The 26,116-nt window shown below is 39.7% G+C and overlaps 1 protein-coding gene across 2 annotated transcripts in view; it reads right to left on the bottom strand.

The window, feature by feature from the left end:
* Positions 1 to 4,376: 4,376 nt before the first annotated feature.
* Positions 4,377 to 26,116, bottom strand: part of VSIG1 (V-set and immunoglobulin domain containing 1) — a 37,729-nt gene continuing 15,989 nt past the window's right edge. Inside the window, exons 2-8 of one of the 2 annotated variants that reach the window (XM_008989745.5) lie at positions 22,876 to 23,039; positions 19,562 to 19,669; positions 13,785 to 13,983; positions 10,638 to 10,793; positions 10,109 to 10,228; positions 7,267 to 7,414; positions 5,886 to 6,430 (exon numbers count right to left, since the gene is read on the bottom strand). In XM_008989745.5, the coding sequence (XP_008987993.4) occupies positions 6,067 to 6,430; positions 7,267 to 7,414; positions 10,109 to 10,228; positions 10,638 to 10,793; positions 13,785 to 13,983; positions 19,562 to 19,669; positions 22,876 to 23,039 (1,259 nt within the window). In that variant the 3' untranslated portion in view covers positions 5,886 to 6,066. Of the gene's footprint in view, positions 6,431 to 7,266; positions 7,415 to 10,108; positions 10,229 to 10,637; positions 10,794 to 13,784; positions 13,984 to 19,561; positions 19,670 to 22,875; positions 23,040 to 26,116 lie in introns of both variants that reach the window. The other variant, XM_078363003.1, reaches the window with a different exon arrangement.

Genomic DNA, 26,116 nt, shown 5'->3' with positions numbered 1-26,116 from the left:
TATACTAAGAGTACAAAAAAAAATTTGTTGGGTGTGATGGCAGGCACCTGTAATCCCGGCTACTAGTGAGGCTAAGGCAGAGAACTGCTTGAACCCAGGAGGCGGAGGTTGCAGTGAGCCAAGATCATGCCATTGCACACCAGCCTGGGTGACAGAGTGAGACTCTGTCTCAAATATATATATATATTTATAAAATAATTGTAAAGCTTAACTGAGACTATAAGATGGAAGAAAAAGGCCAATGAAAATAGTGAAAACATTTACATTCTTAAATATCTGTTATAGAGAATCTACAATTTCAGTGAGGTTTTGTGTACTTCAAAGTAAATCTGTGTTTTTCTTCATAATCTTTGACTTAATATGTAATTGTATGATGCTAGTGTTTGATTCCCCAGTTTCTCAGCTATACCAACTACAATGAATTCCTTACATGGCTGTGTCTGCTGCTTTCTGTTCCCATATTCTGTTACACTGCAAGGTCTCCAAATCAATCTGTTAGCAAGTCTGATAGAGTATAAAGATTCTTTACTTTGTGGTTTATGGCTCCAGCTTCACAGTTCTAGTGACTGCCTAAAATTGAAAGCAGAAATTTGCAATGTGAATTTCTCTGGGAAGAGAATTTATAGCTTTCATCAAATTCTCATGGGGCTCTGTGATTCTCCCCAAAGGTTAAAAATCCCTGGTTGAGAGGAAAAAAAGAATACTGAATCAGTTGTCGGGAGACCTCATTTCTACAAGTATAGTTCTACCACAGTTTTTTAATTTATAAGTTTTTACAACTATTCTCACTGCAGTCTTTAAGAAGGCAGAAATTATCTTCATTTTACAAGTGAGAAAACACCTAGAGATAGAGAAACAGCCAGTACCAAAATCAAGCTTTACTGGATTCTAATTCATTTTCTTTTCTGCCTCTATTCAAAAACAGTGGAACAAATAGAAGGTACTCTCGCATTTTGAAAATAACTGGTTAGTTGTAACACCTACCCTGGTGCTTTTCTTTAATTTGACTGTGACATAATAAGAAATACATGTTTGGTCTCAGCTCCCCAATACCTGAAACAGAGTTCCTAAATCCTTGACATTTCCTGAGTGATAGGAGTGTCTTACACAGAACTTCTAAACTGCTTGGGATTTCCTAGGTTATAGGAGTGCCTTTTGTTCTAATGATACAACTCTTGGTGGGCTCCCGGGTAGCTTTAGAGTGGGGGCTACTAGTGACCAAGCCATGATTAAAGGATTAGAACTTTCAGCCCCATTCCCCATCCTCCAGGGAGGGAAGAGGGCCAGGAGATTGAGTTAATGGTTGATTATGCCTGTGTGATGAAGCTTCCACAAAAAAGTCCTAAACTACAGGATTTGGTGAGCATCTACATTGGTGACACATCCACAGACCAGAAGAATAGTGCACTCCAACTCCAAGGGAACAGAAGCTCCTATCTCGGGATCCTTCTGGACCTCACTCTATATACCTCCTCAGCTGGCTATTCATCTGTATCCTTTATGATATCCTTTATAATAAACTGGTAAACTAGAGTGTTTCCTTCAGTTCTATGAGCTATTACAGCAAATTATCAAATTTGAGTAGGGGATTGTGGGAACTCCCAATTTGTACCCAAGTCGAACAGAAGTGTGGGTACCCTGGGCACCCAATACTTGTGACTGGTGTCTGAAGTTGGGGGCAGTCTTGTCAGACCTGGGTATTGTCAGAGTGGAATTAAATTGTAGGACACTCAGTTGATGTCTGCGAAGAATTGGAGAAATACTTGGTGTGGAAACTCCACACATTTCTTGTCTAAAGTATTTTGAGTAGTGGAACAGTTTTCCTTTATTGGCACATCTTTTTATGGTTTCCTGGAGCCCTCATTATCATCTCTAAATTATTTGTTTTTAAACCAAAGTTTCAAAGACAATTGGGTGTATTGAGTCTTTATCCATTTGTTTAAACGTTTTATGAGGCCCACTGATGTATTTTCCAGGATGTAGGCATTGTAAAACAACCTTTTATTACTAAAGCTTGGGTTTCTTTCATTGAAATTTGTAGTTTGGTGCAGTTGAAAAAGCATTGCACTGAAATCTAGATGATGTGGATCTAATTTTGACTTTGTGTAATTTCAGGCAGATTATTTTACTTCTCTGCACTCAGGGATTCTCGTCTAGGGGCTGGGTGGCAATATTTAAGAATGAACCAGCTTTTTTTTTATTCCTTTTTTTTTTTGGAGACAGTCTTACTCTGACTCCAGGCTGGAGTGCAGTTGCATGATCTCAGCTCACTGCAAACTCTGCCTCCTGGGTTCAAGCTATTCCCTTGCCTCAGCCTCCCGAGTACCTGGGACTACAGGTGTGTGCTACCACACCCAGCTGTTTTTTTGTATTTTAGTAGAGATGGGATTTCACCATGTTGGCCAGGATGGTCTCAATCTCCTGACCTCATAATTCACCTGCCTCAGCCCCTTCCTGTCTCTGCCACCAAAAATTTAATTATATATCATCTCCCACCTCCAGCCTCATCATTGTTAGGAGTGGCCCACTGTTTATGTTATAACTCAGGTGTGCTGGGGTTGGAAAAGTCTGAATCTATCTATTTCAGAGCTCACTTCTATCTCTGATTAAAGTTGATCAAACCTGAGCTGCCCAGAGTAGGTTGAATGGGTGGTAAACCACCTGGTTTGGTTTGAGAGGGGCTCAGAAGTTTTTTTCAGAAATATATCTCATCTGGATTGTTCAGACTCTTTGGATTAAGGATTATCTGTGCTGAAGTCCCCTTTAAAAGGTAAATACTCCCAAGAAGACTAACTCATTTATCAACCTAATAAGGTCACTGAATGAGGAAAGATCATGTTTACTGGACAAGAACGGGTTACAGAAAAGCTGAGCAATGAGTCCTGCCCAAGGGAGGAAGAACTGAGTGAGTCACTGAGCTAGCAGGAACATAAGAATCCTGGATGTTTGGAAGATAAGGTGCCACAAGGCCAGAAATGGCACTGAAAGGAGAGATCCAAAGGTACAAATTCAGATTAACCTCATGTGCTTCCTAACCTTACCTATGTAGCGTTTCTGCCTGGGCAACATATATTCCATATTTTTGAAACCATATTTTTCCATTTATTCCTCACCTTATGTACCTCTTTAGCTGGCCATTCATCTATATCCTTTTTGTCAAATTCATTTTGTTGATTTCAACTTCACTTTTGAGCTGTCAATTCTGAATCGTGATTCTGTCTTATAGCCTGGTGGCCATTCTTCCTAGGAGCAAGTCATCCACAAATTTATTAAGTGTACTTTCTGTGTTTTGATCTAAGTAACTAGTTCTTCATTTTGGATTCAGGGAGTCTGCAATTCACCCAAAACTATATGTGACACATTGTATGTATAAGCATTTTTCAATGGAGATGGGTTTAGAGTTTTCAGCAGATTATCAAGGTGATCCATGACCTCAGAAAAAGGTTACAAGACACTGATCCAACTATTAATTAATATTTTGAACAGAACAGTGGTAATAAGGACTGAGCTCTATAAGAGTACCAGTAGTGCTTTCTTTACTGGACTGCACTGATCCATCAAAATATGTGGGTGTAAATGTTGACTATTACATGTCAGTCTCTTGTGATTTGCCTCTGTCATAAAAATGGAAAGGAAGAATGAATTCCAGCTACATGAGCATTCTGGTAATTGAGATGTTTACACTATTGTTTACTTTTTAATCTCTAAATATTAGGTCATTCTTAAGACCTTCATCATTTTGCATCCACCAGACACCATATATCATAGTATCATATTTAGTATGAATAAAATTGTAGATGCTTCAGAACTCCCTGACATTTTCTGAAAATTGACACATTAAAGAAAATGCAGAAATAAAAGCTTGCTATCTCCTCTCCATGGCTCTAGACAAGTATAATGTTAATTTCCATTTTAACTAGCCTTAAAACTTACCAACTCTACCTCAATCAGTGTATGGTTATGTTCTATATAGAAGGAGTTTACAATTTAATAAAATCCTTTACATGAAAATCTGAAAGTGATAAATGAGAAACTCATTACATCATTTAAAAAGGATTCACCTTAGAAGAAAGTGAGACACAAAAAAGTACATATTATATCATCCCATATGTATGAGGGCCAAGAAAAGGCAAAGTTAATCTCCAGTTACAGAAAACAATGATTGATTGCCTAGGTGCAGGACAAGGGTAGGATTGCACAAAAGGGCATGAAGGAACATTTTGGGCTGATGGAAATGTTTTCTCTCTAGATAGGTATGGTGGTTTCATGGGTATGTACTCTATCAATACTCATCAATTTGTACACTTTAAACGTGTGGTTTATTATGCATAAATGCGATGTCAAGAAAGTTTTTTATTAAGATACTGGCAATGAGATGTTATTGAATATTATTTATTGAGCCTTAAAGTAAGATTTAAAATATAATTGATTCCACAAGTGAAAAGCTAAGTCTACCTATAAGTTTCTTCTAGGTGAAATGTGAGTGAAATATGATCATGAAAAAGCTTTTTAATAGGAGAAGGAGTGATATCAGTGCATTTTAGTAATATTTAGCATTCCTACAAGATTGGTATCACTTTATTAATGTGAAATATACCAGCAGTAAAACAGATTATTTAAAATATTAGTTGAAATTATCTAAAATAGATTGTAAGTGTTCATTTAGAACACTTTTCCCATCTGCCTTTCAAAGCAGATAACATCAGGCACAATGATAACATAACTCATTCAAAACTAAATTGTACATTACCTGTGATATCAACATTTTGTGTTCACTGAAGGAAAATTATATTTGAAAATGTTTGCTGGTACATTATTTGACATTTAAAGTTGTGTGTGTGGTGGTGGTGTTTTGAGATGGAGTCTCACTATGTCACCCAGGCTGGAGTGTGGTGGTGCAATTTCGGCTCACTGCAACCTCTGCCTCCCGGTTCAAGCAATTCTCCTGCCTCAGTCTCCTGAGTAGCTGGGATTACAGGCATGTGCTATCATGTCCAGCTAATTTTTGTATTTATAATAGAGACAGGGTTTCGCCACATTGGCCAGGCTGGTCTCAAACTCCTGACCTCAGGTGATCCACCCACATCAGCCTCCCAAAAATGCCAGGATTACAGGTGTAAACCCGTGTTAATTTTTAAGTTTTCCATGCTCAGATATTTAATACCAGCGTGACTTCTTGGAAAATCTAATATAGGGAATGGAGCATTAATTATAAGACCTGATTTGAAATGCTATGTACCAATTAAGACATATCCTTTACATATTCTTCTCTATTGTATTTGGAGAAGTGTTTCCAATCTATGAGATAATGGTGATGAATTATTTTCTTAGTGGTCAATATAAAAATGAATGGGGAACTATTTTTAGAAATAATATTGAATCTAATTAATGCCACCTTTTCATATGTGCATGTGGAACATAAGAGTAGCTAAAAAGAGGCTGGGCATGGTGGCTCACACCTATAATCCCAGCACTTTGGGTTGCCCAGGGAGGCAGATCACGAGGTCAGGAGAAAAGACCATACTGGCTAACATGGTGAAACCCCATCTCTACTACAAATACAAAAGAATTAGCTGGGTGTTGTGCCATGCGCCTGTAGTCCCAGCTACTCAGGAGGCTGAGGCAGGAGAATCACTTGCACCAGGGAGGTGGAGGTTGCAGTGAGCCAAGATTGTGCCACTGCACTCCAGCCTGTGTGACAGAGTGAGACTCCATCTCAAAAAAAAGAGAGAGAGAGAAATAAGATTTTCTGAAATAACACAGGTACTGTTGTTGCAAAACTCTTTCAACTAAGTTAGAAATCACTTGCCTTGTCATTTGTTATGCTTACATGTTAGTAAAATTCTGAGCACTCTATATTAGTAATGCAGGAACACTTGCACTGATTTAGTAGTTATCTTGGCATGTTTATTCTGGATTCATAGCAGGAATGAGCACCTTGTTAGAAGAAGGTTGGTCAAAATGAAGGGAGGAGGTGGAGGTTGGTTAGGTTGTCTGAATTCTAAAAGGCAGTAATGGGTAAGTAATGGGTTCCTTAATGATTAATGCTGTACTTAGGCCACTAGCCTATGCCTTAACCACTCCCTTTTCATCTTCACTTAAGGGCTCAACTACAACCTCAGGCTCTGGCTCTGGCTCTGGCTCTGGCTCTGGCTCTGGCTCTGGCTCTGGCTTTGGCTCTGGCTCCGGCTCCAATGCTGACTGCAGATCTGGCTCTGGCTCCAGCTCCAGCTCGATGTTAAGGTTAGGCACTGGCTTAGGCTCTTGTACTGCAGTAGGCTCCCGAGTAGGCTTTGGCTCATAGTCTGGTTCTTGGAATGTATCAGGGCCAGTCTCACGAATGGAAGGTGGTAGAGTTGCTTCTAGTTGGGTAGCATCTTCTGTTGACATTGTTTCCCTTTCTTCCCTGGTGTTTATATTCGTCATTGGTCTGCAAGAAAGAAGGCCCAGAAAAGAACAAGTTAGGGAGACGCCAACTTTGAAATTTCATGTGGAAACATTTGCTCTGTAGCTTCAATGATCATAGGTCCCAGACTTCAGGAAATCTGTTATTTCTGATATTCTGACTCATCGTCAGGTCATATGTCATTTTGGATTCAGAAAGGTTAGGTCTCAACAATATAATGAAAGTTTAAGAAAGACCAGTGTTTAAAAGGTGGGAAAACTGATGTTAGAATGAAAGAGTCTAAGAATCTAATAAGGTCTTTAAGGACCAAATCCATATTTCTGAGGCATCTCTATTTCCAACTCCATCTAGTACAATACTTGGCACCTGGTTGATATCTAATATATAGTTGCAGAAGCAAGGAGATGAAAAAATTAATGACTGTGATACACACTAGGGAAGAAATAGAGTGATTAAGAGCATGGGCTGTGGGCTGGGCCACATTCTAATTTCTGTGTGCCCTGGGCACTTTTGTCCTTGTGTGTCTCTTGTTCCATAAAAAAAAAATATTTAAAATTATATTTCGTAACTATATTGGTATAAAGACAAATATGTTAATGTTATATATTAAAACATTTTCTTGGACCTAAAACAGTTGTTGTGATAGTTAAATGAAGTGATGTACATAAAGCACTTAGAACAGAGCCTGGCACACAGCACTCAATAAATAGCAGCCATCATCATTCTTTTTTTAAAAGCAGTGAGGGCAAACAGAAAGATACCTCTGATATCTTATGCTAAACGGAGTGCTTAGGAATTGCTGACTGAAAGAGACATGCCTGAGAAATGTCTGTATTCAAGACAACAAAATGAAGGCTTACTCAAGTTCCGCGATGGTCTTAGAATTTCTCTTCATTTCTTTTGCCTTTGCTTTTGCCTTATTCCTTGCAAAGCACACAACAGAGATGATGATGGCCGCACCTACCAGGCTTCCAATCAAGGCCCCAACAATGACTCCAACTTCTGGATCTGAAGGACACAAGCAGCTGGTTAATAAAGTGGAATGTATTATCATTTTATAATGTATATTTGTGACCAGTAGGAAATAACAGGGCCATTCACCTAGCGGGAAAATGACTTGTATAGGCTAGGGAGATGGAAACCCCTAGAACTCTGTCATTTGGACTCACAGTGGGAGATAACAATTGGTTTTTATGCACATAAACAATAAAATGTGCCATCTTGGAGGAGATGGGGTTGCTTTTGAAATGGGATTTAGAGAAAAGAGTCTTGAGACACTGTGGAGTTGTGATCTGGTCACTAGAGACAAGCCTGTGTTATAGGCGGGGGTATTTCACTAGGCTTGCCCAGAGCACAGGTGAAATGGGTACCTGAAAACCTCCCCCATGGCATCCATGTTTACCAAGGAACCTCATGCATTCTGGTCACTGGGAAGGGATGTGCCTGTTTTGATAAACAGGCATCTGGCTTATTGTCTCAGTCCGTGGACAAACGTAGTAAGTATGAGACTATCCAGCTGAGCAGCAGACCTTCAGGTCCTGAAGTGTTGTCTCTGGAAGACTGTATCTAGGTTATAAGCCAATCCATCTCCATCTGTCCCCCTTCACACAAGGATGGACATCTTATATTTTGAGCTGCCTGATAATAATTCCTTTAACTTTTTATGATTAAGAGCATATAGTTTTGAAAGTCAAATCGTTCTACTATATCTCTCACAAAAACAGCAGTTCCCTGCCTGACTCCTTCTCATCCCTGAGTCCCATTCATGAAAGGCAACCACTCTTAATGCTTGCCCCCATGTTTTTATTATGCTTGCTCTGATATGTCCCACCTTTTTCCATTTCCATCAGTTTCTTTCAACTTCCTACCCTAGAAATTGGAGATTGAGTTCTCCACTCACACCCACCACGGTCTTCCAAAATAGTTCTATCACAAGTTTTAGTTAAATCCAAGTTTGCAGTAGTATGACTGTGAAAATATCATTCACAGCTTAGGAACACAGTATACTATGATTTTTTTCTTGTATAACATTTACAAAAATTTTCCTGAAGGTTAATAATTGCCTCATTTAGGGATTAATAAATCCATTATCACCCATCCCAAAATTTCTAACAAAACCATTAAACTTCTTTCAATTAATTCAAACACATCAGATGATATATCAGTTTCTTGTGAGTTTTCCCTCAGAGACATGCCATGTGAAGCCCTCCATTCTCTTCACCCATCATGAACTGGTTGCCCTCCTAAGCCTGCTGCTCTAGGGTCATCCCTCAACCTTCCCATTTTATAGATAAAGAGGTTTTGCCAGTTCCTTCAAGATCCTGCTCAAATAGCATTTGGTTGGTAAAGCCATCCCAGATCTATAAGCATAACTGTTCCTCTCTTGGTGCTCTGTTCAGACTTCTATTATAGCATTTAGCACATTTTAGTTGTTTGTCCCTCTAGCTGAACTGTGAGTTCCTTGAGTATAGGCCATACATCTTCTTAATCTCTGTATCTCTATCATGTAGGACAGTCCCTGGCATACAGTAGATATTCAATAAATATTTGAGGAAGGAAGAAAGAAAGAAGGGATGTGGGAGGGAGGGAGGCAATGCTGGACATCATTGGAAAAAGACTAGAAAGAAAGCAATGCTCAAGTCCAGATCCTACATGTCTCTACATCTGCAGTATGATTGTACCTCTGAGAAGGCAAAAAGGATTGAGGGAATTCTAAAGAAAGATAACAGAAATGATGCAGGAAAAATAGCTGAAAGTAATATGAGAATAAAGGAGTAAACTTCAGGACAAATAAAAGGAAGAAAGCTCAGCTACACAGGAAGAGCAATAACCCACTGGAACTTGCCACCCGTGGGTATGGCATATATTAAAACCACAAATTCAAAGTAAGTTAGAAAAAGGAAACAAGATCCTAAGTGTTATTAAGTGATCCTTGAGATCCATCTCACCCAAACATGGTGAGATACTCCTTGAGAGGTTGCCCCTGGGTCGGCTCAGTTGCACAATTCCAGAGCTCCTAAATCTTATGCTCAGAGAGTAAGCGCCTTTCAGTAGGAAAATTGAGGTTTAGAGGCATCCTGGCTCTGCCAGTTACTAACTGGATGACCTTGAGAAAATCATTGACTTCCCTGAGTTTCAGTGTTCTTTTCAGTAAATTGAGGCTGACAATAGTCTGCCTCCCTAGGTAGGAGTGGTTAGCAGGATAGAGTGAGTTAATACTCAGATACCACCTGGTGGAGTGTCTGGCATATAATTCATGCTCCACAAATACTAGCTACCATGATTGTGGGTATGAGTGTTATTATTATAATACTATAGTTATTAGTGGCAGATTTTTGCAAGGTGTATGTTTGTCAGAGCTACAGTGTCACCTGGATTTACCAATGGCATCACAAAGAGAAATTCAGCCTGCTGCTATCAGAAAGGCTGCTGTTTTATTATTGAATAGCAATACCTACCTTCTAGCAATTTTGTAAAGCTTAAACAGATTGCTTTTTGTAAAGGATTTAGGGTAGCCTGTGGCATATATTATTATGTGAGCATTAGATATTAGCATGATCATTCATCATATCAACCTGTAAATAAAGCACACGAATCTCTAGAGAAGCAGGAAGCACTAACCAATGATCCTAATTTATTTGGCTAACAGGCCCAGACTACTTGATTTAAGGAAAAACTCTTAAAATTGTATGGTCAACTCACGTGAAGAAGTGAGATCAATTACGCAGGAACTGTTGCCAAGTCTGTTGATGGCAGTACACTGGTAATAACCTTGTTCAAAATTTGTCAGATTTCCAATGACCAAAATCCCAGTGGCTGGTTCTGTTGAAAACAGGAAATAGACTTTTGAGATCTCTTCTGTGCGTACAGATAATGTCAGCGTAACAGATCATTCAATGTCCACCCACTCCCCATATTGGCCTTCCTTTCTTGAGATGTTTAGGATTCAACTAGGCCTCTTGGGACTGTTCCAGTGGTAACCCACCTGAGACCATGCCTGTTCCCTAAATACTCACCACCTCTGAGCTGGCTTTTAGAATTTGGGGAGTAGACCAGACCACAATCATCATGTTGTGAGACAGGCATTCTTTTTATATTACCCCCGACCCCCGCCTGTCACCGAGAAAACAAGAAGATTGAACCGTAAGGTCAAGCAGCCAACCACACACTCCTGCTGTCATCCAACCACAGACACCAGGCCTTTCCAGGGTCTACTGCAGGTTACACTTACTGAAGTTTTCTTTCACTGGCACGATGTCTTTTCCCTCAAGTTTATGCCAGTAGTACACAGGGGAAGGTGTTCCAAGTGCAGAGAAGCAGGAAAGGGAAATAGTATGGCCAGTTTCTGGTCTTCCTTGAATGCTACAAAGGGGCTTAGAAGGTTTCACTGTAAGGCAATGACAAAGAATAAAAATTCTTTAGGGTGAATGGCAGTCTGTGACAAGTGCAGTCACTTCCTCACTTTCATTTTGCAGAATATGTGTGTTTGTTTATTTAAAAAAAAATTCTTGGCTGGGCAAGGTGGCTCATGCCTGTAATCTTAGCACTTTGGAAGGCCAAGTCAGGAGTTCGAGACCAGCTTGGCCAACATGGTGAAACCCTGTCTCTACTACAAATACAAAAGTTAGCTGGGCATGGTGGCAAGCGCCTGTAATCCCAGCTACTTGGGAGACTGAGGCGGTAGAATCATTTGAACCTAGGAGGTAGAGGTTGCAGTGAGCCGAGATCTTGCTACTGCACTCCAGCCTGGGAGACAGAGTGAGACTGGGTCTCAAGAAAAAAGAAGAAAAAAATTATATTAAAAAGTATTTTGGCAGTTTTCTGCTTGCACCACCAGGTGGGAGTAGAGCACTTCACTTCAGGTGCAGGGCACTTCTAGTCAACAGATCATTAAGATTCAAATAGTGACTCCTCTGTCTGCCTCCTCCAGAGATTTATAAACATGAATTTCCGCACTGTGTCTTAAAATATGCCTTTTTTAAAACAGCCAAATATAAGCAAATACTGAATGACTAGGAACATAGTTTATACTTTAAAAGCACAGTTTTAAAGGAAAATAGAATCCTTAAATACTCTGAAATAACCTATTATTTATTCTTTTAAAAACATTTTGTTAATGCTGTATTTCTCTTTTCTCTTATGAGTCTTTTCTTTTTTGCATTTATTCATCTGTGGGTGACAAAAAACAGTTGAAAGGTTTGAATTTGCCTGTGTGCATCATCAGTAGGGGAAGCCCATTTTGGGGATGCATGCTACCCAGCACTGAAATCTTTGTTCATCCTTCACTCAGCAAGCAACCATGCCTTCTGTGGGTTTGGCATGGAACTAGGCACCAGGAATTCAAAAGCAACTTTGACACAGTTGTAAAGTGGTGTGGGAGAGGGATGAGAGATGACTTTAGAGAGGGGAAGAGGCCTCCAAGACCGCAGCAGGAGGAGCAGGTTTTAGGAGAAGGGGTGACAAGGAGCAAGGGATATTAATGAAGTCAGTTTGGGACATAGAGTTTTAGCTGCTCATGAAAACACATCAGGGGAGAAGTCCTGTGGGAAGCTGGGAATCTGAATCTCCTCATTCATCTTACTTTGCACAGTTTATTCTATCTTATGTATCTTATACATTTATCTTATATATATCTACGTATTTGTCTTATATCTTATCTATCTTATTTATTTTATATCTATATCTTATACACCTTATATATCTATCTTATATACAGATAATGGTACTAATTTCTATACTTTCCAACTCACCATCCTTATCTTCATTTGTCTCTAGAACCCTTCAAAGGTGTAGGTTCTCTAATTTAGATGAGTTGGATATGAAATGTGTCATACTGCTAAGCCCTGCAGCTCTTACCTGAGAAGCAGTGGTTAAGGGCACAGCTCTGGATCCACACAGAATACTGGCTCTGTAACTCTACCCTGGATCTGTGTGGGCAAGTTACCAAACTTAGCCAAACCTCAGTTGACTCATCTGTAAAATGTGACTAGGAGATTATCTAACCTCTGGCTGATCCAAAGATTAAATACAATAATATATATAGGGCCTAGCACCTGGAATTTCTGTTGGCCACAGCAGGACTATTTCCTGCTACTAATCTCCCATTGACTTCTGCTCAGCTCAGCCATCCCAGGCTCTCATTGTCTGTACACAGGTACAAGAAGATGGATGCATATAGCTATAATTCTGAAACATTTCACTAGCCCTATCTTTAAAAAAAAGTGTCTAATTAAATGAAGTATCCTTCTACTTAGTTCTTTATTCTCTCTTTATTACCAATGATTTTCTCAGGTAGGCATAACTTGTTGGATTTGCCTATCCTAAACTACGCTATTTAGCCAGAAGTCCATTGGAGCTATCACTAGATTTAGATACCACCTTTTTAAAAAGATGGCTATTTTATAGCCTTTACAGCAGAATAGAAGAATTCGAACAGAAAATTAAATGGTTGTGTTTCATCACAAAGTTGGACACCAGGACTTGAACTAAATTACAGCAAAAACTGGGAATGAGTTGCACGATCTAGTTCCTCCTTTTTTGTGATATATACACACAGCTTGAGAGGAGCAATGACTAGGCCATCTCCATTTGGGGTTACCTAGAAGTGGGAAAATGTTCATTTCCACTGGTCTGTTTGTAAGAGTTGAGGATTGGCAGCCCTTTCATCCCTTGCTTTGTTACTTCCCAATCCTAGACTGCAGATGGGAGCTTAGCCCTCATTGTCCTCTCAGACAGAGGATGGAAGGACTTCTAGAAATGGCCAAAATTGGAAGCTCTCCAAGGGCAAAAACAACACCTCCATCACTGTAACTCAATAAATACTGAACAATTGAGATCCCAAATTCATTTTAAGAGCAGATATGGCTTGCCCAATATCCTATAATGAATATTTGTATGTAGATATCTTGATTCTCTATACTAGATTAATGTGTAGTCCTTTTTCCAAATAGTATTAGCATTTTAAAAAGGTACTCTCCTGCCTAAAAGGAATAAGTTGACAGTATTCTCCCCCAGGTAGCTCTGGCTCTAAATGGAGGTTTCCTCTGAAAGAGTTGCTAGTGATTATTTTGTGGGACAGTAGGTTGTCCCATCTATTCTCGTTCCATTCCTCAGAGATAGGGATCCCTGGAGGTTGGGTCATCTACTGCTGTCATTTTTGCAGCCCTTTTGCACAATTGTTTCTGCATGTTTGATGAGTGAGTTTTCAGTATTACTATATGGGTTGGGCTGGTGTCTTGTCTCTATTTCCCTGATAGTGAAAGGATTAGGGAGTATATTTACCTACAGAGACTTAATTGGCATCATAATTCACTGCCCTGGCTCATTCAGTGTCTTAACTTGTTCCAAGAGAAGAAAAGGCAGAAAAAAATGCTCATACCTAACACAGTGACGTTGAGGACACCTTGGTTTTGGCCGAAAAAGTCTGGAGGGTTGTTAACATCACAGATGTAAATTCCACTGTCTGCTGGCTGTATATGTGAGATAGTGATAGACGCGTTACCTGGATCGTTGGAGCCTATAATTCGATCTTTAAATTGCCCAATGTCAACAGCTTGTCCACCTTGAGAAAAGTAAATCTAGACAGAAAAATAACAGAAATGAGAAGTGGAGAGTATCCAAGACTAGGATAAGCTAACTGAAAGCTTCTTCTAAACATATTACCTTTGATAAAGAAGCAGCATCTTCCCCCTACTAGGTCCCTGGGGCCAAGATTTCTCAACTCGATGGGGCACTTTAGTTTGCTCACAGCTGTGCATTTGGCCCTCAGAGCAGCTCTGTGATGTCATCAGGGCAGATATTAGTATGCCTATCTTACAGAGGAGGCAGCTGGAGCTGACAGGATTTAATACCTAAGCTTGGGCTAGGATATCAAGATGCTCACTTAATGACTGTACCTGAGAGAAACTCATTATATAGAACACAAATGTCTGATGGGAAACCAAAACCATCATTGTTTTTTACATTTCATAAACTTTTAAACATTTTAATTTACCTTACCCAGTGAGACTATCTGGTTTCCTTAAATGTTCAAATATTCATGCTCCTTTCAGACGCATGTACTCTTTTGGATAGGCAAACTTGGGTTTGTTTTGTTTATTAGAAGCAAAGCAGAAAAGTGTCTTAGAAATCATCTGGTCCTATCCCTTTAAAGTGGTGTTGTGAAGATGAAACCAAGAAATCTAGTAAAGGACCTCAGAAGTGCTCAGCCATTGATAGCTACCATCTTTCTCCCCATGTGGCAGGAGGCAGAACTGGAATTCTTCCGTCATTTAAACAAATAAGGCAACTCAGACCCAGAGAGATTAAATGACCCATCTGAGTCACAAGGACTCATTTATTATTATTATAACTTATTAAACTTAAGATCTGGATTCTAGTTCCATCTCTATTAGAGAGCATAGTTAGATCATATTGGCAACTGTGGGAGCAGCATGATGTGGTGAATTTCATGCTGCTCCCACAGTTGCCATTATGATCTATTTATGGTGTAGGGGTCAGGTGGCCTGAGTTAGCCACAGCTCTGCCTCTCACTGTGACATAGTTAGGGGAGGTGGCCTCTAGTCATGCTTCCATGGCAACCTGGTTTTAGATAAGGAACAAAGGTATTTAATCTCTCCAACCTTTACTTTCCACATCTGAATGAGAAAACAGAGTAATGTTTTCCAAAGTATGATGTGTATTTACCAAGTATAGGTATTTAAGTTGATTTTAGGTAGTATATAAATGAAAACTTACAAATTTGCATGTGTATTAGAAAGATAAATATCTAGCACCTTAAATTTATGACTTCCTGAATATTGTTGCTTAGGGTAGATTAAGGTAGATATTTTTTAAGATATTAAGAAACCAAGTCAATACAGAAAATAACATTAAATAATAAATAGTGCTGGTGATACACAAATATGACCAAAATCATGTAGATGCTACATGAATGATTGAAGCTAGGGAATCACTGGACTAGGTAATTCCTGAGGTCCCTTCATAATATACACCTTCTATGTATATACTTTGTTAGTTTCATGTAATTGTATGTTACTCAAGTGATTGTTATTGTTCAATAAATTGTATTGTCCTAGTCTAGTGAGACTAATATTTTCATAAAATCTACTGGAAGACCTTACAGTTTATTTAATTAACTTCCCTCACATTAGAAACCAAAGCCCAGAGAGGTTAAAAAATAAAAGACATGACGCAGGAGCCAGCGCAGGGGCGGTCAGCAGAGGGAAAATAAATAAATTAATTAATTAAATTTAAAAAAATCAACAGTTGAGACAGATCTGGAATCCAATTTTCCTAATTCTTTATACTGTGAGCTCTACCTTGATAGGGCAATAAAAGAGGGAAAGCAATTAGAAAACCAGAAGGTATTGCCTTGATGATGCAAATGTATTCTCCTTTAAGCAGAAAGTCAATATATTTTAAAAGTAAGGCAGAAAGCTGGATTTTGAGGGAAAATCCCAGGAAAAGAGAACACTTACAGAGAAAATTGTTTCTCTCCCCTGTTTTTTCTAACATCAATGTGCTTTCTTGCCTGCATTACAAATGCAGCCATTTATAATTCATTCATTCACACCTACTGAAATCACAAACTCTTGCCCCAGAATGGTCTTGTTTGACTTCCAAACCAGAAAGCCAGAATTAACTCAAGGTATATAAGTGGGACAGAAGGAGGTTCAACTCATCAGAGGATTACTGTCATTTGAGTTGACACGCTATTAGGCTTTCCATTTCACTAGGTAGCATGGGCTTATTTACTTCCTAATTGACAGTTTGAGGTCCTGCTTTTTTTCTTACCTGGAGTTTAGTCTGTTGTCCATGAAAAGAGCCTTTTACAGCCTCAACATCTGGTCATGTCCTCTCCTCCCAAGAAGACTGTGGACAGTGTAAAACATCAGCCCTGTTTATGCTGATGCTTGGTGACATCACAATGAGATACTACATCAGTCCTGCCTGAGGCCCACAGCAAGTTCCAGGCAAGCCAGGTGAAAAGGACCTTATTTCTGTAGAGATCATGAGGCCAAAACAGTGTGTTTTAGGCCAGAATTAGGATATGAAAAGAAGCCACTGTAAAAGTTCCACAGTTGGATATGAGTCAAGGTCAAATAAGCATATAAGCAATGAGGCCCTGGACCTTTACCTATGAAAAAGACCTTTACTGCCTCTTCTATGCTAGCTCCTCAGGCTGTAGTCTAATACATTTTGCCTTCTCACGATTGACACTAAAAGGTATTAGAGATAGAAATGGGGGTAGTGAGGGCTAAGAATGGAGACCTAAAAGAGGCAAGGCTTTGGCTTCACAGTTCTATGTGAGAAGGAAAGACTAGGGCTAGATAGCAGCCAGACACATACATGGAGGGGCTTTCTGTTAGGGGGAATTCCACACAGTCACAGTGCCCTTGTAAAGAAAAAAAAGAAAGAAGTGTTTTCCTGAAACTTCTTATCTAATCATATAGGAAGGACTACAACTTGATTCCATTTTTTATGAAAGAATAACCCTTTTAAAAATCAAAGCTGAACAGTGGCCAAGGCCAGGCCTATGATTCTGTGTGGCTTGTATGCTTTTAAAAGAAAGAATATTATCAATTTAAACATCAGTGCAATGGAGGTCCAGAAAAAGCCCCAGATGTTCAATAGGCCACATCTTTGGGTAGGGGAGGAGAGGAGGTAATTTTTTAAGAAAATCCATCCCAGTGTTTCCTTCAGCAGTGCTTGCTAATTTTTTATTCACTTGCACTTTGCACTTGGGTTTATGGGAGACTGCCCTGCTTTCTCTCAAGGTCCTCTCTTCCTGCCCCCTGGGTGACACTAGAGGCTGATGGATACAGTCACAATTGCACATCAATTACAAGATCCTTGTGAGAGAGCTTGGTTTGTGGTTTCTAAGGTTAAGGGGCCTTCAGGAGCCCGATAGATATTGGAAATATGGGAAATGGCTGAGAGGGGCTGGTGGTAAGATCATAACAGATATGGGGACTGCAGGGAACTGAAAAGTCAATGCAAACAAGGCATTAAAAATGTTGAGACAAACAAGCAAAATACTGGGCAGACTGACTGAAATACATCCATTGGCCAAATCTGACCCAGAGGCCTCCAGTTAGCAAACTCAAATTCATCCTCCTCTAATACAAAAAAAAAGGGCACTGAGGCCTCAATAGAGGGAGCAATTTTCCCAAGGTCACACAATTTACAGTCAGACCTGGAATCCAGACCTCCTGATACCCACTGAATATATTGCGATGGTACTCATAGTCCTTCTTACAATGAAAAAGATGATTCCTGGGCAACCTTCCCCTTTTGGGGCCATTCCATTCCCTGCTTCAGCCCAACCTTTCTCCTGCCAATTGCTGCTGTTTGCTGGCATGATGCTTCCCATGCTGAGTGTGTTCACCACATGATGCCCTCAACATTTGCCAGCTGCAATTGTAGGCCCCTCAGTTATTTGCAGAGCAGCCTTTCCTGTCCTACTGTGCCAAGTTCCTATTCACACAAGGCCGTGCAGCTGGGAAGCAGATTTGTCCTAAAAGACTTTTTCCTCAGCTTAGTGACACTGCTCTCTAACTAGAAGCATAGAGTATAAACAAGAAAGGTTGAAGGAATTCAGTCTGCTTTCTGTTTGCGTCCACAGCAACCACACATTCTTTCCTTTCCAGCTTCTTACTTTCTTGTACTTCTGATAGAGGGGCCAGACATGGATTTTTTCTAACATCAATGTGCTTGATGTTAGTAGGAGTAAGAGAGGAGTATATAGGTATAAGGTGGCAATGGTCACAAGCTCAATTTTCTTTGGACTGTATTAGGGGGCAGAATGGCACGTGGAAGAAATACGATACCAAAAGAAAGACTCTCTTGCTTCCAACCCACTCTCTTTCCAACCTACCATTTGCCTGAGTATCTACTATTTGAGTTGCTTCTTTTGGAAGAAGGCATAGAAGGTCCCTGATTCAATACGTTCTTTAGAAGAGAACAAAATAAGCTATCATTAGTCCCTAATACCTTATCATTAGATTAATTTATTAGATTAACAGAAAGTGAATGGGATACAATACATAAATTTGATGGCGGGGCAGGAAAGAACTTGAAGTATTTCTCAGTAGGGGTGACATTGGCATTTTGGGCAGGCAGCTCTTTGTTGTGTGGCTCTGTCTTATGTATTCAGGACATTCAGCATTTGTATTTCAGGACATATGTATTTCAGGACATAGCCACCACCCACTAATGTCATTAATGACTCCCAGTCATAAGAATCAAACCAACACCTCCTCCATTTTCAAATGTCCCTGAGGAGATGGAACACCTCCCCTACTGACATTCAAAAAGCATTTAATACAATACTACCTGGAGAAAACAGGCCAGGTTGTAAAATCTGAGAAGCCAGAGAACATAAGAACACTAGGTTCTGCGAAAGAAGTTGTCCAAGTGGTTTATGAGTCTAGCAAAGGGTGTTTTTCACTATGAACATTCCTGAAGAATATGTATTGTCTGAGAGATTCATGCTAAGCAGAGTCAATGCATGCTCTGTTCATGGACAGGTAAGGTCTCTGTGGTTTTAGCATTAACAACCTATATGGAAGATGAGGCCATCTGTGTGACCTGAAAGGCACCAGACCACCAGACCACTCCAAATTTCCATGTTAGCCTGCTCATACCTCACCTAGATTTTTCAGCTGAGATTCCCTGCTGAAGGATTGACTACCTAAAGCTGTTCATATTTTCTGAGAGGAGTGTTTCTCTGAGAGAAGGATCATGCTAATGAATATACTGGCCTTCTTTGTGGGAAGACTTGTGGGATACTTCAGTGTCTATTCACCAGAGGGGATAGTCAGTAAGAGATAACATTAGCCCCTGGGTATTTAGGAATACCAGGCCTCAGAGTCAGTTGCTAATCTAACACAATGATTTCAGGAAAGAGAAGATGGAACTATGGAAAGAGTTGGCCACTGCCCTTATCAGAGCAGCAATAGGGTCCTGAGCCTTTAGGAAGAGGCAGAAGAACTCAAGGTAAACTCAAGACTGTCCCAGTTTTGTCAGGGGCTTGTGCTGACCTAGATTGTTACCAAAGTCAGACACTCCCATCCCATTCCTAAAGCTGGTGCCAGTGCCCTGGAGTCTCCAAACAATGAAGAAGTCCAGTAGTACACCAATAAGTGCTCTTACCTGAGAGGTCCAGCTACATCTTCCCCGAGCGTCTCTTGTATGCATCATTTTTAGACACTGACTGACTGCCTTTTCCTCCATACTGTCAGTACTGAGGCACGAGCTGTGCTGTGTTTGAGCAGAAATGGGTGGATCTGAGAGCTGAATGCTGTATAGTATACTGCCACATCAACCCACGAGTTGAACTGAATCGCTGTATGACCGCTGATGCCTGGCAACATTTTAGTCCCATAAATCACAGAATTGTCTAATACTGCAACGATCTTTTTATCCTCCTATAAATGTCCCACCAGCAATCCCTAGATTAACATACAACATGCTCTGCAGAATTTTGAATGTGCTCAAAGACGAAACAACCTTGAAATGGAGGCCAAATCCCATTTTGAAAAATACCACCTCAACACAGGATGTCTGCAACCTCTTGATTGAGCAGGCTCTCAGTTCAGGGATAAGAAGAAGGTGGAGAAAGGGCTTGGGCCCTGCCTTTAACCACACGGACCTGGTGAGCAGTGGAACTGGAAGCAGATCTTGGGCTAGGATGGCCCTGAAGAGCCCTGTCCCTGTTCAAGTGTATCTTCTTGAGCTAGGTTCCCTGGTGCCCATGGCTCAGTCCCATTAGTCACCAGGGGTATGGTGGGAACAGGTATTTTGCAAAACCACCATTTTGTAAGTGATGATGCCAAAAATAAAAGCCCGCATTCACTGAATGCTTACTGGGTAGAAGATTTCCTAGTGCTTCGCAAGCATTATCTCATTTTATCTTCATATTAAATCCATGAGATAGGTAAGTAGCCCCATTTTAAAGATGGGAAACTGAACAACTGAAAGGTCAAATGACTTGTCTATGATCACCCAGTCAATAACTAAGTGGCACAGCAAGAAGAAGAACTTACATTCATCAGGAGGTTTTCACTAGGGCTTCAAAACTACTCATCTGGCAAAGCGGTGAGAAGCCCATGCAAGCAGAATATGAGGAGACAGGGGAAGGACTCCTGTTCTCTATAAGTAGAGAACTAAAGATGGTTGTAATGGGGATCTGGCTAGGGTATGCTAAAGCAAGACGGGAAAATAGAAGGAGGATAAAATTTGCCTTTCTGGGGGATGGTTGTTATTGTTCCCAAGCTGTGGGTGCAATAAAAACACAAAAGCTTGTCTTCCATGTGGCTAAGACACAGGCGTAACACAGGTATCACGCAGCTTTAAGATCAGAACGTTTTGCTTGATCCAGCAGCTCAGGGCAGAGGCCCTCTTTTGATGTGGACATCCCAGAAAAGTATATATCTTAAATTACATGCCCCACTCGTACCTGACATTTTGGAGAATGAAGCAAATGGCAAGTAAATAAGATACTCAATAAATATTTATTTGTTAACAGGTTTTTTTAAAGGTGCTTCTGAGAAACATTCTGGGCTCAATTCAATCACCATATCTTTTTCCCTTGCCTTTCCCCGTATAGGAAAAGCTCATTGCTGGTCACAAGATCCTTTGGCTCTGCAGCTCCCTCCCAGTTCCTCATTAGATACATAGTTCAACCAAGAGGTGGCATTGTAAATTCCAGTGTCAGAGGAGGCATAAATAAAAATGTGTGGTTTTGAACTGAGACTGGCCTTGCCCAGCCTTCAGGCAGTTAAGAACATCTTGATTTGAGTATCAAGCAGAAAACACTTCAAAATACATTGGCAAGGTCTCTCTAAATCCAGCCTCTCCTGCCAAAATAAGAAGGATTTGAAGCCTGCAGATAAAGAATGTGTTGAAAAGACTAGTCAGGAAATTGAATTTTAAAAAGGAAGAAAGGACATGTGATTATCGCCATCTACAATCTAACAGAGCAGCCTGCAAAAGAAGGCAAGAACTTCTTAGTTGAATGCAACATGCAAGGTCTTGGGTTTGGACATTTTGGATGATGGAAACTGGTAGGAGCACTGTTGGTGGTGCTGCTGCTGTGGATGATAAATCATAATAGTGTTTACAAGGGATACAACTTACAGGGCTTTATATTGTTCACATGCATTAGGTATTCCTGATCTACCATATTTTAAAGAGAGGTATAGAGTGATAATAGATACTCGTCCAAGGTAACAAGTATTGCGCAAAATTGTTTAACTTGGACTGGAGAGTGGCATTGATGGAATCTTTCCCTATACAGTGTTTTCTGCTAAACTAACACTCAGGATTTGTAAACAGAGGACTCAGCACCTCTGAAGGACTTGTGATGGCTGAAGTGACACTGGCCAACATATGGCTTCTCTAAACTAATGCCTTCCTTCTTCTCCACTCCTACCCCTAGGCTTCCCCCACCCCCTCAACTTGCTCTCCCTCTATCTTTCTACTAATCAAAACCTTTCCTTTTCTTCAAGGCCCAATTCAGCTGCATCCAACTATTTCAAACCACACTGACTTGTCTCTTCTCTAAACTCCGTTTTGGGTCATGCATCCTTTTGAGAACCTAATGAAAGCTACAGACCTGTTCCCTCAAGGAATATGTGTAGACATGCATGACATATGTGCTCACATACACATGTGCATGAACACACAAACACACACATGTGCACGCTTGCGTGCGTGCATGCACGCGCACACACACACACACACACAGCCTTTTGATATACAATTTTAATTCTTGGGCTAAAGAAGGAATTTCCCTCAAGGCCTGATGAAGGAAACCTAGGAATAGGCAGCTTGCATGTTGAAATCATTCTCCTCCCTTGACTTTCACCCCATCCTTTCCTGGCAACCTCCTCCCCCACACCCTATACCTACCCACTCCGTCCTCTGTCCTCTATCCTCAGGCTGCTCTTGATTACCCAGGGTTCATCACTACTATGGACCTTCTTCACCCATCTAGGAAGTCTCAGTCTGTCAGGCCTCAGTCTAGCTCAGTGAGCTAGCTCACTTGACAGCCAGATCCTAGATATTAAATTTGGCAGAGATCTGCAGATCAATCAGGATTAGCATTTGAACTAAGTTCTTCTGGAAATAATAGGTAGATAAAGGTGGAGGGGGAGCCCTTTCAGAATTACTGCTCATTTCACTTATGAGAAGGACCATTTCTGTCCTCTCTAAAATACATGATACACTTGATGTTGACCTACACAGACCTGAGATAATGGATTATAACTAAATATGAAGGAAGACAAGAGTCAAGTCACTTAGGTGATGATCTTCCCTTTACAGCCATCTTCAAAGTTTTGTATCTGAGATTCCTGCCACTACTGTCACTGGCATACCATTCTTTCACATTTCACATTCTTTCGACCCCAACAGTTTTCAGTAGGAACTACAAAAGGGGAAAGATTTAGGAAAAGTGTCCTTACAGAAGTTGGCTCCATCTCCTTCTTATGGTAGAAAGACCACTGGATGGAAAGATTGTTTCGGGAGGCCGCAGTGGTGGTGTAGATGCAGATGAGAGTGACATTAGATCCAACAGTCACGTTCACGAAACTGTGTGGGATGGTCACTTGCACCACACTAACCTGACCTGAAAAGATAATCATCAAAAAAACAATAGTACATACATTCTGATTACACTGTTTCATCACAAAACACTTACAAAGACATCTTATTTGAGGAATCTAAGGTGAGGGGGAGAAGGCAGAATAAACATACAGGAAAGCTGAGCTTTCTTGGGGCTCACTGCGGTAGGGGGAGGGGAGTTTCTAACAAATTATCATATGAAGATATTCAAATTCTAGATGATGGCGAGGTAATAACACTGAAGTGAGAATTTCTTTTGTAGTAACAGCAGCCTTACACAGGTTCTTAAAGTCTTGTCCAGGGACCCAAAACTGTCTGTGAGTATAGAAAACAACTGATCCAGTTTTCCCAGTACCAAGGGAATTCCTTGAATGTAGGGCTTTTAGTTTTAAAATTGGGTAAATCTCAGGCAAAACAATATCAGTTTCTTTTTGGGGTCCTCAATAATTTTTATTTATGTATTTGTAGATTCACATGCAGTTCTAGGAAATAAGACAGATCTCATGTACACTTTACCCAGTTCCCACCAATGGTAACATTTTGTAAGACGATAGTATAATATTACAACCAGGATACTGACATTGATAAAACCCATCGACCTTGTTCATATTTCTCCAGTTTTACATGTACTCTTGTGTGTGTGCACGTGCACATTTAATTGTATATTTTATCACATGTAGATTCGTGTAATTTACTACCTCAGTTAAGATATTGAACAGTGCCATCACCACAAAGACTTCTCATGTTGACACTTTTATAATCACTCACCTCCATCCTGCACCCCATTCGTGTCCCCATGGACAACCACTAATCTGTCTTTCATTTATAAAATTCTGTCATTTCATAAATGTTATGTACAAGGAATCATGGCAACCTTTTGGAATTGACTCTTTTCACTCAGCATAATCATCTAAAATAAGTTGTTGTGTATATCAGTAGTTTGTTGTTTTTTTATTGCTTAGTAGTACCTGATGATATATATGTGATACAGTTTGTTTAACCATTCACCCATTTAAGGACATCTGGCCTGGGTCCAGTTTTTGGGTATTGGATAAACTGCAGTGAACATTCAGTTATAGATTTTGCATGAAATTAAATTTTTATTTCTCGAGGACAAATGTCCTAGATTGCAATTGCTGGGTCATATGCTGGTTGCATATTTAATTTTATTTGAAAAACCAGCCACACTGTTTTCCAGAGTGACTATACCTTTATACATTCCCAACAAAAAGGATTCAGTTTTCCTGCATCCTTGCCAGCATTTGGTGTTGTCACAGTTTTCCACTTTAGCCATTGTGGCAGGTATGAAGTAATGTAATCATTGTGGTTTTAATTTGCATTTCTCAAATAGATAATGCTGATGCTAAATATCTTCTGATGGGATTAGTTTCCATTTGTACATCTTCAGCAAAATATCTGTTTATATCTTTTGCTCATTTTCTAATTGGATTGTTTAGTTTTTTAATGATTGAGTTTTGAGAGTCTCTATATAATCTAGATTCAACTCTTTTGGGGATACAGAGTTTTATTTCTTCCTTTCCAATTTGTATGCCTTTTATTTCTTTTCATTGCCTAATTGCAGTGGCTACAACTTCCAGTACTATGTTGAATAAGAGAGATGAGAGTGGACATCCTTGTGTTGTTTCCAATCATAGGGTAAAAGTGTTCAGTCTTTCACCATGAAGTACAATGTTGGCTGCAGGTTGCCTGTAGGTGTTTTTATCAAGTTGAGGTAATTCTCCTCTGTAGCAGGTTGCATTGTATCCCCCAAAAAGATAAGTCCGATTTCTAACCTCCAGTATCTGTGAATGTAATACACAGCTACTGTGTAACACCGTGTACGTAGATACTGAATGTGACACACAGTATCTGTGTATTACATTTTTTAAATTACATGTAATACTGTGTATTACAGGATCCAGTATCTGTGAATGTAAATTCTTGTTTAGAAATAGGGTGTTTGAAGATGTAATTAACGATCTTGAGATGAGATCAACATTGATTTAGAGTGGACCCTAAATTCAATGACTGCTGTCCTTACAAAAAAATTGAGAGGGAGACTTAACACAGAGACACACAAAGGGAAAGGCTCTGTGAAGATAGAAGCAGATATTAGAACGATACATCTATAGTCCAAAGAATACCAAGAATTGCCAGCAGCCATCTAGGAGAGACTTATGGCATGGATTCTCCTTCAGAGACCTCAGAAGAAACCAACAATTTGATTTAAAACATTTGGCCTCTAGAACTGTGAGAGAATTAATTTATCTTGCTTTAAACCACCCAGTTTCTGGCAATTTGTTACAGCAGCTCTGGGAAATGAATACACCCTCTAAATTGCTGAGTTTTAATGATGAATGGGTATTGGATTTTTTTCAAATGCTTTATCTGCATTAGTTGATATGATCATATTTTTTTTCTTTAGTCTGTTGATATGGTGGATTACACTGAATGCTTTTTGAATGTTGAACCAGCCTTACAAACCTGAAATAAATCCCATTTGGTCATGGTGTATAATTATTTTCATACATTGTTGGATTCAATTTGCTAGTGTTTTGCTAAGGATTTTTGCGTCAAGGTTCATGAGAGAGATATTGGCCTGTAGTTTTCTATTTTTGTACTGTTTTTGTCTGGTTTTGGTATCAGGATAATACTGGCCTCATAAAATGAGATGGAAGTGTTCCCTCCTCGTATATTTTTTGGAAGAGAATGTGTAAAATTGATCTTAATTATTCTTTGAATCTTTGCTAGGATTATTTGCTGAAGCTATCTAGGCCTGAAGATTTCTATTATAGGAGCTTTTAAAATTATGAATTCAATTTCTTTAATGGTTATAGAGCTATTCAGATTATCTATTTCATATTGGATGAGTTCTAGTGGTTTGCTGTTTTGGAGAAATTGGCCACTTTTTTCTAAGTTGTCAAATGTATAAATGTAAGGTTGTTCATAATATTCTCTCATTATCTTTTTAATGACTGTAGGATCTATAGTGATATTCCATGTTTCATTTCTGATATTAGTGATTTGGGTCTTAACTCTTTTTATTAGTCTTGCTAGAAGTTTGCCAATTTCATTGATTTT

This window comes from Callithrix jacchus, chromosome X, assembly GCF_049354715.1.
Source record: "Callithrix jacchus isolate 240 chromosome X, calJac240_pri, whole genome shotgun sequence".
Lineage (NCBI taxonomy): Eukaryota > Metazoa > Chordata > Mammalia > Primates > Cebidae > Callithrix > Callithrix jacchus.
The sequence above is the reverse complement of the archived record's forward strand: the minus strand, read 5'-3'. Positions and strand labels throughout refer to the sequence as shown.